This window comes from Mus caroli, chromosome 18 (genome assembly GCF_900094665.2).
Source record: "Mus caroli chromosome 18, CAROLI_EIJ_v1.1, whole genome shotgun sequence".
In the NCBI taxonomy this organism is placed as follows: Eukaryota; Metazoa; Chordata; class Mammalia; order Rodentia; family Muridae; genus Mus; species Mus caroli.
Window position 1 is genome coordinate 34,950,535 of NC_034587.1, and position 12,425 is coordinate 34,962,959.

Below are 12,425 nucleotides of genomic sequence, written 5' to 3' on the forward strand. Positions count from 1 at the left end.
CTCTATATGCCAGTAACTACTGCGCCATTAGGCTTCAAGGACTTTGAAATATTTTATCTATGTACACCCAAGCACAGAACTTAGAAGTATTATGATGTACTGCCACTCAAGCAATTTAATTTTTTTTAATTCTCTCAGATTCACTTAGGCTTGGCAGCAAGCACCTTTGCTGGCTGAGTCATCTCTCAGTGGTCCTACTCAAATACTTTAGTTGAGCTATACTTTTGTCTTTCTGTGGTAGTTTCTTGGGAGATCAATATCTTGATCTTTAAACTGAGAAATGATATATACAAAAAGTTTTCAAACTATATGATAATAATTTGGTAGTAATATTCAGATATAGCTGGGGTTCTTTTAATCTCACTTTTATGTCTTACAAGCAAGTTTTCTTCGAATCTTATTTTATGGCTATCAGAGACTGAAGGGTAGCTCAATTAGAGTTTATACTTAAGCATGGCTGATAGCTAGAGTCCACTGTCCAGCAGCCATCACTAAAACGTGCTTGCTTTCAAAGACAGTTTCTAGCCACATTAAATATGTACAGGCAGTCGTCCCCCAGAATCTTTTCTACATTTTGATGTGCTTCTAAATGTATGGCCAGGAGTTCTCAGTTTTCAAAATTACCCAGGAGAAGGAAAGTTTACAGTACTCCTCAGGTTACTAATTTTCCTTTACTAAGTCTTTCTCAACACCAAATGTCCCTTTTGCAATACAATAGATCTGTATAACTGTACAGTAGAATCTCCAGTTCCAGTTAATGCAAGTTGGAATCTTTCCACTTACTCTAAAGGTCTCCATAATCTTCATTGGTTGATTAGATTCACATATGAATCTAATAATATGCATTATAACAGTTCTCATGTTTGGTTTCCATATGATAGTGAAATTTTGTTTCTTTCAGTAATAAATTCCAACTTGTTACAATAGTTCTTCCCTTTAGGAATTTTCAAGAAATCTATTGAAATTTTTGTCTTACTGGAAAATATAGGAAAACACAAACAGCTACTGAAAATAATTCAAGGAAGTGAATTTGTGTGCGGGGTGAGGGGGGGTGTTACGGAATGCTCACTGAACTGCCCAGTACTGTTGAGTTTTCTGTTTCCATCTCCATTTGAAGAACAGTAGGTGGAGCTATTTAAGGTTCACAGACCAAAAATCCTCTCCCGGAGTTCACGACTGTGCAGTAATTGGTTCGGACTCTGAGCGCCGCTGTTCACCACGGGGAAGGAAAAGCAGGGAAGCCCTGTTTGCTTTGCATGCGTCTAAAGCACAATGCGGACAGACTGAGACAAAATCCCTCTAGGAGCAAACTGGCCTGGAGGAACTCGTCCCACCTCCTAACTGTCGTGCTCCAAGGCTTCAAAAGCGGATTCTGGTTCAGGTGATCAGAGGCAGAATTGGAAATAATCCTCAGTTGGTGATGATCCCCATGCAATGGCGGGAGGACTACAAAGGGCTGGTCTTCCTGGGAGTCCTCCTCGGGATGCTGTGGAAAGCTGGATCCACCCAGATACGCTATTCGGTTCCCGAGGAGCTGGAGAAAGGATCTAGGGTGGGCAACATCTCCAAGGATCTGGGGCTGGAGCCCCGCGAGCTGGCGGAGCGAGGGGTCCGCATCGTCTCCAGAGGTAGGGCTCAACTTTTCGCTCTAAACCCTCGAAGCGGCAGCCTGGTCACCGCGGGCAGGATAGACCGGGAGGAGCTGTGTATGGGGTCCATCAAGTGTCAGTTAAATCTAGAGATTCTGATGGAAGATATAGGGAAAATTTACGGAGTAGAAATAGAAGTGAGGGACATTAACGATAACGCTCCCTACTTCCGTGAAAGTGAATTAGAAATAAAAACGAGCGAAAACGCCGCCGCTGGGATGCGGTTCCCTCTTCCCCATGCTTGGGATCCAGATATAGGGAAGAACTCTCTTCAGAGCTACCAGCTCAGCCCGAATGCTCACTTCTCGCTGGAGGTGCAGAACGGAGCTGATGGTAACAAGTACCCAGAATTAGTGCTGGAGAGCTCGCTGGACCGGGAGGAAAAGGCCTCTCATCTCCTAGTCCTCACCGCTTCCGACGCGGGAGACCCAGTTCGCACTGGCACAGCGCGCATCCGCGTGATGGTTGTGGATGCCAACGACAACGCACCTGCGTTTGCTCGGTCCGAGTACCGCGTGAGCGTGCGGGAGAACGTGGCTGTGGGCACTCAGCTGCTGCTGGTCAACGCCACCGACCCGGACGAAGGCGCCAATGCGGAAGTGATCTATTCCTTCCGGTACGTGGACGACAAGGCAGCGAAAGTTTTCAAGCTAGACAGTAACTTGGGGACAATATCGACAATAGGGGAGCTGAATCATGAAGAATCGGGGTTCTACGAGATGGAGGTGCAAGCTACAGATAACGCGGGATATTCTGCACGGGCCAAGGTCCTGGTCACAGTTCTGGACGTGAACGACAATGCCCCTGAAGTAGCCATCACGTCCCTCACCAACTCTGTCCCAGAAAACTCTCCCCAAGGGACATTAATAGCACTTTTAAACGTAAATGACCAAGATTCTGGGGAAAATGGACAGGTAATCTGTTCCATCCAAGAGAATCTGCCCTTTAAGTTAGAAAAATCTTACGGAAACTATTATAGATTAGTCACAGATGCAGTCCTAGACCGAGAAGAGGTTCCTAGTTACAACATCACAGTGACCGCCACTGACAGGGGAAGTCCGCCCCTGACAACCGAAACTCACCTCGCGCTGGACATAGCAGACACAAACGATAACCCGCCCGTTTTCCTTCAGGCCTCATACTGGGCCTACATCCCAGAGAATAACCCTAGAGGGGCCTCTATCGCATCCGTGACCGCCCACGACCCCGACAGTGACAAAAATGCCCAAGTCACTTACTCCCTAGCTGAGGACACCCACCAGGGCGTGCCCCTTTCCTCTTACGTTTCCATCAACTCGGACACTGGTGTCCTGTACGCACTGCACTCCTTTGACTACGAGCAGTTCCCAGACCTACAGCTGCAAGTGATGGCGCGTGACAGCGGGGACCCGCCACTCAGCAGCAACGTGTCACTGAGCTTGTTCGTGCTGGATCAGAATGACAACGCCCCCGAAATCTTGTACCCCACTCTCCCTACCGACGGTTCTACTGGAGTGGAGCTAGCACCCCGCTCAGCAGAGCCTGGCTATCTGGTGACGAAGGTGGTGGCAGTGGACAGAGACTCAGGACAGAACGCCTGGCTGTCCTACCGTCTGCTAAAGGCCAGCGAGCCAGGGCTCTTCTCCGTGGGGCTGCACACGGGCGAAGTAAGCACGGCTCGGGCCCTGATGGACAGAGATGCTCTCAAGCAGAACCTCGTAGTGTCTGTGCAGGACCACGGCCAGCCTCCTCTCTCCGCCACTGTCACGCTCACTGTGGCGATCGCCGACAGCATCCCCGACGTCCTGGCGGATCTAGACAATCTAGAATCTCCTTCCAGCTCGGAAACCTCAGGGCTCACTCTCTATCTGGTGGTGGCCGTAGCGGCTGTCTCCACCGTCTTCCTGGTCTTTGTTCTGGTGCTGCTGGCGCTCAGGCTGCGGCGCTGGCACTCACTGCGCCTGCTCCGGGCTGGGGGACCCGGATTGGCTGACGTTGCAGCCTCTCACTTTGTGGGCGTAGACGGAGTGCAAGCTTTCTTGCAGACTTATTCGCACGAGGTCTCGCTCACTGCGGGCTCCCGAAAGAGTCACTTGATTTTCCCGCAGCCCAACTATGCAGACACGCTCATCAGCCAGGAGAGCTGCGAGAAAACCGAGCCTCTTTTACCATCGGGTGATTCGGTTTTTTCTAAAGACAATCATGCATTAAATCAGGTGAGTCTATTCTGAGCTTGGAGCAAACTATCATCCTAGCATGGATGAGTCACGGGTATTTGGAACTGATAACGCAGTTGTGAACACATCTGTATATTCACGGCAGACACAAACAACAACTTAGTCACCTTGTTTGGTTTTAAAGATACATACTCCTGTTGTTATATGCAACTATTACATAATGTAGAAACAATTTCTACTTTACGTTACTCTGTACCCTATAATTCGGTAGCTTAGTTCGTCAAGGATAATGCTTGTTTAACTTTTAATTCTTTTAGGCCATGAAGCATCTTTGTATCGGTTATGATTACCTCGTGCCATTTTATCTGTTAAGAATACTGGAGTTGTGGGTGTAACTTGGAGCTCAGGGTAGAGCGCTTGCCTAGCACATATGGAAAAGAGATCCTGGATTCAACCCCCAGTGGAGCCTTAGGGAACCCAAATTCCACTAGAGGGAAGAAACAGAATTTAATGGAAAGTGCAGTTGCTATTGGTTTTTAACCCATGCCCTTTCTGGGCGTTGAACCAAGATCTGTGCATGCTGAGCTACATCCCCAGACCCAATCCCCATCCCTCAACGGGATGAGGGACCTTGCTACTCTCTATCACTCTCTGCCCATTCCTTTGAGGCGAGGTTTTTCCCGACCCCAGGAGGTCCGCAAGCCTCAGGAGTGCTCCTGTCCCTGATCTGTGTGGGTGTGGGGGGTGTCGGTGTGGAGCGGGGGTTACAGTTCCTTGTGGGACCCCCTGGCCAGTTTCAAGGCAGCTGAGATCCAAGCTCCCAGTGTTTATGATTCCCAGCAGGTGGTATGAACTCCGATGCATCTCTTCAGCTCTGCGCTTAGACTTTCTTAGTGTAAGAAATGTTGTCATGTTTTAAAACTGTTTGACTTCTACGTATGATGAATTTTATTTCTTACACACTTGAAAATTTTCCCAGATCTATAATCTGTGTTGCAATGAGGAAGGACTATAATAGAATTTTATCAGCTACACATTTCAGTAGTACAATACGTATATAAGAATAAAGCCAAACATTTCTTCTACCCATTTTAACCTGCACCAATGATATATAAAATATCCAGATTCTTAGCACAAGAATGAGTAATTTGCCGTTTACATAGTGCAGAATTCCTTGAGGAAATATCTTTAAAATTCAAATGTTTTGAAAATGTATTTTGTTTTGAAGAAACTTTTCAGTAGTATATTTTCCCTTCACAACAATTTTCTTTTTACAAACATTTTTTTTTCTGAAAAGTACAGGTCCTAATTATTTGTTTAGAACTTGCTTTTTCTATGTATGTGTTGTCTATATATTTAAAAACCATAATAATTAGAATCCAAATTTATAAAAGAGATTAGTGTTACTTAGAGAATGAAAAGTAATCAAGGGTGTGGTGGCGCACGCCTTTAATCCCAGCACTCAGTAGTAGGCAGAGGCAGGCGGATTTCTGAGTTCGAGGCCAGCCTGGTCTACAAAATGAGTTCCAGGACAGCCATGGCTATACAGAGAAACCCTGTCTCGAAAAACAAAACAAAACAAAACAAAACAAAACAAAACAAAACAAGTAATCAAAACAACTAAACAAAATGACCCCAAAATAAAACAAGATTCAAATGTCACCTAATGCATCTTGACACCCAAGAGCAGAAAAGAAGGAGAAGGAGAAGAAGAAAAGAAGAAAGAGAAGGAAAAAAGAAGGAGAAAAAAGAAATATTTTCGCCAGGGCTGGTAGTAGAGACCTATAATCCTGATCCCAGGAACCCAGGAGGCTCAGGCAGGCTGATAGCAAGTTCAAAGTCAATCTTAGTGAAACCCCATCTCAAAACAAAAGGTCCAGAGAGGCCTGAGGGGTAGCCCAGTGCAAATCTCTTGTCTTCTACGTGCAAGGTCCTAGCTAGCTAGCTTCAATCCATAGTACTGAATAAAAATAAATAAATAACACACACTTTTTATTTACTTTAAGCTGTAAATAGAATGTACTATGTGCAGTGTTCTGTAATTAATACTAAGAAAAGCAGGGCAGTGTATCGTCGTTAGTGGAAATGTCACACAATACATCGGATCGGTGCTAAGAACAGCAGTCTGTTTTCTATCAAGCCTCTTACTTGGCCTGCCTGGCTGAGGTTAGCTCTCTGCTCAAGCCAGAGCCTCTTATCCCAGTTTGAGTCCCACTGGTAATGTCTCCTACTACTGACCATCGACCAGAAGACCCTAGTTCTGTGGTCCTATGTGTCAGTGAGAGCACAGAGAATTGGAGTTCCTGAGCCTAGCTACCCAGTCCCCAAGGTGATAGTGGTGGATGCTGACTTTAAACCTGCCTGACCTTCTATTGGTCAGGTGGAATTCAGTCTGTAGCCCAACAAGCCCAAGATATGTGGAGTTTATGTCTTTCTCACAAGGAGTTGCCAGCAGGCTCCTGTGAGAGACTTTGTTGATGATGGAGAGCTGTCCCCCTTAGCCACTTTTGTGACATACCCTGTCTTGGCTAACATCCTTGGTGAATATTGCCATATCTCAGAGACCACTAGGTAAAATTGCGTTCCGATGCTATCTTAATTTCTATCTGGTGATTGTCTCAGTCTGTATTTATGTATCATCTTTCCTGGCTGTGCTGTTTGTGCTGGTTCTGAAGTGTTAAGGATGCCTTCCGTTCACACGGCCCCAGGTGTTAACTTTAGGGTGACTATTGATCTAAAATGCCACAGTCCTATCAGCAATTTGTGGCTCCTGTGAACTCTGGGTCAAAAGAAATTTCTTCTTGAAAACTCTGCTCCTCAAGACTCAATCGAACCAGGCAGTGGTGGCGCACGCCTTTAATCCCAGCACTCGGGAGGCAGAGGCNGGNGGNTTTCTGAGTTCGAGGCCAGCCTGGTCTACAGAGTGAGTTCCAGGACAGCCAGGGCCACACAGAGAAACCCTGTCTTGAAACAAAAACGACTCAATTGAAATCTCACTGAGGGACCCTGGGTGGGGGTGGGGTGACTGACATTCTGATTGCTGGGAAGCAGGTTCATCCCTCAGGGCAAGAGCCTCTCAGTGAAGCTTAAGTTCAGTCAAATGCAGATTTTTCTCAGCATGGACTCTTTCTAGCAATCTCAGGGAAGAACAATTCTGGCAAAAAGGCTGAAAGCTTGTGGTGAGAAACTTGACATGGCAAGCATGCCACGGTCAGGCATGATAGGAATAGGAACAGATGGTCCACGGTAATTTGGTTACATATTTTACACATTATATTTACACTTTATATTTAGTAGCTTTACCTTGCCATTCAGATTGTGTTGGTATATATATGGGGGCAATTCTTAGTCAGTGAACCATGAAAGATCCATACTCAAAACCGGTTTATCATGATACATGGTCTTTTCTATCTGAGAAAATTCTCACTACACAAAGACAGCCTGGGGCTGGAGAGATGATGACTCAGCGGTTGAGGGCAGATACTGCAGTTGCACAAGCTGGGAGATCATTTCCCTGCCCTCAGATCTGCTGACTCACAGCCTAGGGGATCTGGCGCCCTCTTTTGGCCTCTAAGAGTTCCTGCACTCATTGGCAATTACACAAACAAATGCACATAACTAAAGAAAAATATCAGGCTGATAAAGTTTGCCAATCATTTAAATAAATTTAAGAATAAGCCACATGGAAGTTGTTAGACTCCAAAAATTATCATCCCCCTGACAAGTGTCTTCTAACAAGTACTCGAGATTGCTTTTCATGCTGAATCTTGTTTTTCGAAATGGATTACAAATCTGGCTGCTTTATACTTCCCTATTCATGTCTGTTGCATTGCCCTCTGGTAAGATCTTCTCTTCCTGTTACCTGTTTGAGGCTTGTGGAATTAAAATAATGCAAATTGTGTTTAAGTGACTTTGAGCCTATTCCTTGAAATTAGGTGGATGTACAAATGGATCCTGGTGTGATCTTGGTAGTTCACCGAACTGGTACTTTACAAACTCTTAAAAATAACAGACTCAACACTTGCAAATAAACTCCCCTGTTATATATCTTACTGCCTGTAAGTTGGAAAGATGTAAAGCTATAACCTAAAATGTATTAGAAAGGGAGTGGGGGGAAGTAGTTACCTTTAAAGAACTAACGGAGGTAAAGTACATAAAATGCAAACTCTGGTTTGGGGGGACTTGGGTTGTTTGTTTGTTTAAGTTTCAAGACAGGGCCTCTCTACATAGCCCTGGTTGTCCTGGAACTCACTATGTAGACCAGTCTGGCCTCAAACTCATACTTCCTGAGTGCTGGCAAAATACAGACTCTGGAAAGTATGAAAGGGGAAATCTGGTAAATCAAAAGTAAAATAATATTAGTAGAAAGATGTATTAAAAATTGTCCGATTACTAATTACAGGTTTTCTTACTGTCATGAATTCCAGAGTAGGTCTGTGTTGTGTTGATTCCGTAATAAACTGTGACTTGGGTTTGGATCTCCAAAGAGAGTTAAACAAATCGAATAGTTTAGCATCTTTAACCTGAGTGCTAATTCCTACCTGTGGGATCTACTAAAGAATGGCAACCAAGAAAGAACAAGCATGTCAACAAGTATGTGCGCCCTGAACATGCCAAACTTGGCTTCTAGTAGTTTACTAGTAAAGAGACTGAGTACGTCCATTGAAAAGAGGGGTTAATTTAACAATTACTGCTCCATTTTATTTACTCTATTTTAAACAGATTTTATTTTTTACCATGCCTAGAATTCCAACATTCAGGAGGCTGAGACAGGAGGATCATCATTAGTTGGAGGTTCTGGTAGTAAATTCCAGGCCAGCCTGGGCCACAGTGTGAAACTTCATCTCAACAAACAAAAAAAAAAACAAAGCTAATCAATAAAATAGACTTTTCCTTGTTGTATAAGATGTTATTCACTGAATTATGGATCAGGGATCTTTCCTGTATTTTCCAGCAACACATATTGGTCATGTTCTTCTATTTCTGGTAAGTTGTTTTGGCACCGTTTGTTGAAAATTATTTCACTGATAAGTGTGACTACTTCCATTTGTTGATCTATTTCTCTATTTCCTTACCCATACTGTATTTTCTGAATTATTATAGCTTTTTAGTAAGTGTTAAAGTTAGGTAGGTAATGTCTGCTGACATTTTTATTCCTTGCAAATATTATTTTTAACAGTTCTTGGTCTTATATTTCCAAATAATTAAAGTCATCTTATGAACTCCCAAGTGCAAAAAGCCTGCAGGGCTTTCTGGTGGAAGAGTCCTGAACCATATCTCTTCTGTGATGGTGGGAGACTTTTAACAATACTGAGATTTGCTAATCCATGAACATGGTATATATTTGTTTAATTAAAACTTGTAAAATTATCTCAGCTTTATTTTATAACTTTTACTAATGAGGGCTTCTTAACTTTTTAAAATGATTTATATTTTTTATGTGTGTACGTGAGAGCTTGCATGTATTTCTGCACACCATGTGTGTGCCTGCCACCCATGGAGGCCAGAAGAGGACATTAGATCCCCTGTGACTGGAGTTACAGATGGTTGTAAGCCACTGTGTGGATGCTGGGAACCAAAGGAGCAAACCAAAGTCCCCTGAGGAGCATCCAGTGCTCTTAACTACTAAGCCATTTCTCCAGCACGTTTAATTTTTATTTTTAAATAATATATTGTAACAAAATTTGAACAATTAATTTGAACAATATTAAGGGAGTTGTGTGATTGTTGATATATTCACATTGTAAGATATTCAAATCCCGTCAAATGTATCTATCTCCTCAAATATCCTTTCTTTTGGTAATTTTTCAGTTATCATTTCTCTCTTGGCATTTCACTGAACTAGTTAGTACTTTACAAACTATTAAAAATTATAGACTTAACACTTGCAAATAAACCTCCCTGATATGTTATATAAGTATTTTACTGCCTGTAAGTTGGAAAGATGTAAAGCTATAACCTAAAATGTAACAGAAAGGGAGGGGGAAGAAGTAGTTGTCTTTAGAGAACTAACCGAGGTAAAGTACATAAATGCAAACTCGGTCCTTTCTTCTAGTTTCGGATACATTATATTATTGTTAGCGGTTGTTTCCCTACTGTGGAATGGTAGCACCAAACTTCTGGCTGTTGTCTCACTACTATTGAGTTATCAGTGATCCGTCTTCCTCTGTCTCTGGAAATACAAACTTCTGGCTGCTGTCTCACTACTATTTAGTTATCACTGATCCGTCTTCCTCTGTCTCTGGTAAATACAAACCCTACACCTTTCCTGAAGCAAGATTTCACTGTGTATCCCTGACTAGTCTGGAACTTGCTATATAGACCAGGCTGGCCTTGAACTCACTGAGATCTCTTTGCCTCTGTCTCGCAGAGTGCTGGGATTAAAGGTGTGAGCCACCACCATGCCTGACACAATTCTGCTCTTAACCCATGTGATATTGTCTACTTTAGATACAAATATGAGTAAGACAATGTGGCGCTTGTCATTTTCTCTATAGCTTATTTCACTTAACACGATTATTTCCAGATCCATCCATGCTGTCACAAATGACAAGATTCCATCCTTTGTGTTTGAATAGCATAGGCACCATCTATTTGTTATCCACCAGATGATGAATATCTATGTTGTATCCATTTCTTTACTAAGATGAAAGGTTCTGTGTTTTATATCTTCCATTAAGCTGTCTAAATATGTGGTTTCTTCTTACTATAATTGGTATTGTATTTTAATTTATATTCTTTTTTTCTTGTTTCTAGTTTATAGAAAATTACCATTTTTGTTGTTATGGTTGTTTTAAGGCAGTCCAGGCTGCCCTTGAATTTGCTATGTAGCCCAACCAAGCTGGCTTTGAAGTGAGGAAGTTCGGATCCTTCGGCATCATCCTCTCACGGTCAGGAGTTCAGGAGTTCCAGGCATGCAATCCTGTGTGTCTGGGAATGCTGCACATGCATTTTATGTGCCTTGACAAACAAGTAGTGAAGAGTGCTGTGTCCTCATACTATACTATGTAAGCCTAAACTATCCCTGCACAAAGCTAGGCTTTGATCCCTGTAGTGTGCAGGCTGGAAGATCCCACCCAGAAGCAGTTAACCTTGGTGTCTACCCAAGTCTAGCAGTGGATAGTTTATTAATTCATTTATACTATACATACTTATTGACTCTGAAACACTTGTCTCAAGTGACAAGGATGCAAGAACGTAGACAACATGGTTCATGACTCAGTAGGTGCCATTCTTTTGCAAGGATTTGACATGTGTGATAAATGCTGTCAAGTAGAAATACACAAGCAGCAATATATATTGGTTTTTTTCAAGACAGGGTTTCTCTGTATAGCCCTGGCTGTCCTGGAACTCACTCTGTAGACCAGGCTGGACTTGAACTCAGAAATCTGCCTGCCTCTGCCTCCGTAGTGCTGGGATTAAAGGCATGCACTACCACCCTTGGCCACAAACAGCAATCTTATCATGAAGCCAAACCTATTCTCAAGGTCAGAAAGGGTCCTGGAGTGGCTTAGAGCGAGGTCTGAGGGCCTAGTAGGATTTATTGAGGCTTCAAGTAGCATGAAGGGGCTGGAGAGATGGCTCAGTGGTTAAGAGCACTGACTGCTAATCCGAAGGTCCTGAGTTCAAATCCCAGCAACCACATGGTGGCTTACAACCATCTGTAATGAGATCTGGTGCCCTCTTCTGGTGTGTCTGAAGACAGCTACCGTGTACTTAGATATAACAATAAATGAATCTTTAAAAAAAAAACACACAGGAGAAGAGTTAGGGATCCTGGACATGGAGCAGGAGGGGAGACCAATAGGCTAGACAGAGCCTTGTAAATCTTATCAAAGATTCTCAATTTCTTAAAGTTCTTTCATATTTGGATATTATTAAATGGTTTTAAAATAAGACAGTGAGAAAATATGATTCAAAACATAAAGATGATTCTGCTTCTTGTGTGGACATGTGATCTATGAGGATCATAAGTAGACTCTGGGAGGCTCATAGAAAAAAAATGGCCTACTAGTAAGAGATAATGCTGGAGGGCAAAGGAGGTGGCTCAGGGGGAAAAGCTGTAGCCAGACAAATGTGATGATCCAAGTTCAAACTCAGAAACTGACATAAGAGGCCGGACCTGTAATCACTCCTGCAGAGGGACTGGAGGCCAAGAGAGGGGGATGGCCTGAAAGACTGAGGGTCAGCTAGCCTGAAGTACACAGTAGCCAAAACAAAAGGGATACTTGCCTAAACAAAACAGAAGGTGAGAAGAGACTTCCAAAAGTCTTCTGATCTTTACATGTGCAGCATACATGCCTACACATGCGCATGCGTGCACACACACATACATCACACACATGAAGTGATATGAAAAGGGATGTGCAGAGGACATAAAAATAAATGAGTGAGCGTAAGCTGGGCAGTGGTGGTGCACACCTTTAATCCCAGCACTTGGGAGGCAGAGGCAGGAGGATCTGTGAGTTACAGGCCAGCCTGGTCTACAGACTGAGTTTCAGAATAGCCAGGGCTACACAGAGAACTCTGTCTCAGATAAAGATTTCTTTCTTTCTTTCTTTCTTTCTTTCTTTCTTTCTTTCTTTCTTTCTTTCTTTCTTTCTTTCTTTCTTTCTTTCTT

The 12,425-nt window shown here is 43.3% G+C and overlaps 1 protein-coding gene across 17 annotated transcripts in view; it reads left to right on the plus strand.

Annotated features, from left to right (window-relative positions):
* Positions 1 to 12,425, plus strand: part of LOC110284891 (protocadherin gamma-A4) — a 182,533-nt gene that overhangs the window by 104,775 nt on the left and 65,333 nt on the right. Inside the window, exon 1 of one of the 17 annotated variants that reach the window (XM_021150865.2) lies at positions 874 to 3,844. The exons of the other annotated variants lie outside the window; for them this stretch is intronic. Within the exon in view, the coding sequence (XP_021006524.1) occupies positions 1,421 to 3,844 (2,424 nt within the window). The 5' untranslated portion in view covers positions 874 to 1,420. Of the gene's footprint in view, positions 1 to 873; positions 3,845 to 12,425 lie in introns of those variants that run through there. 17 annotated transcript variants of the gene reach the window in all.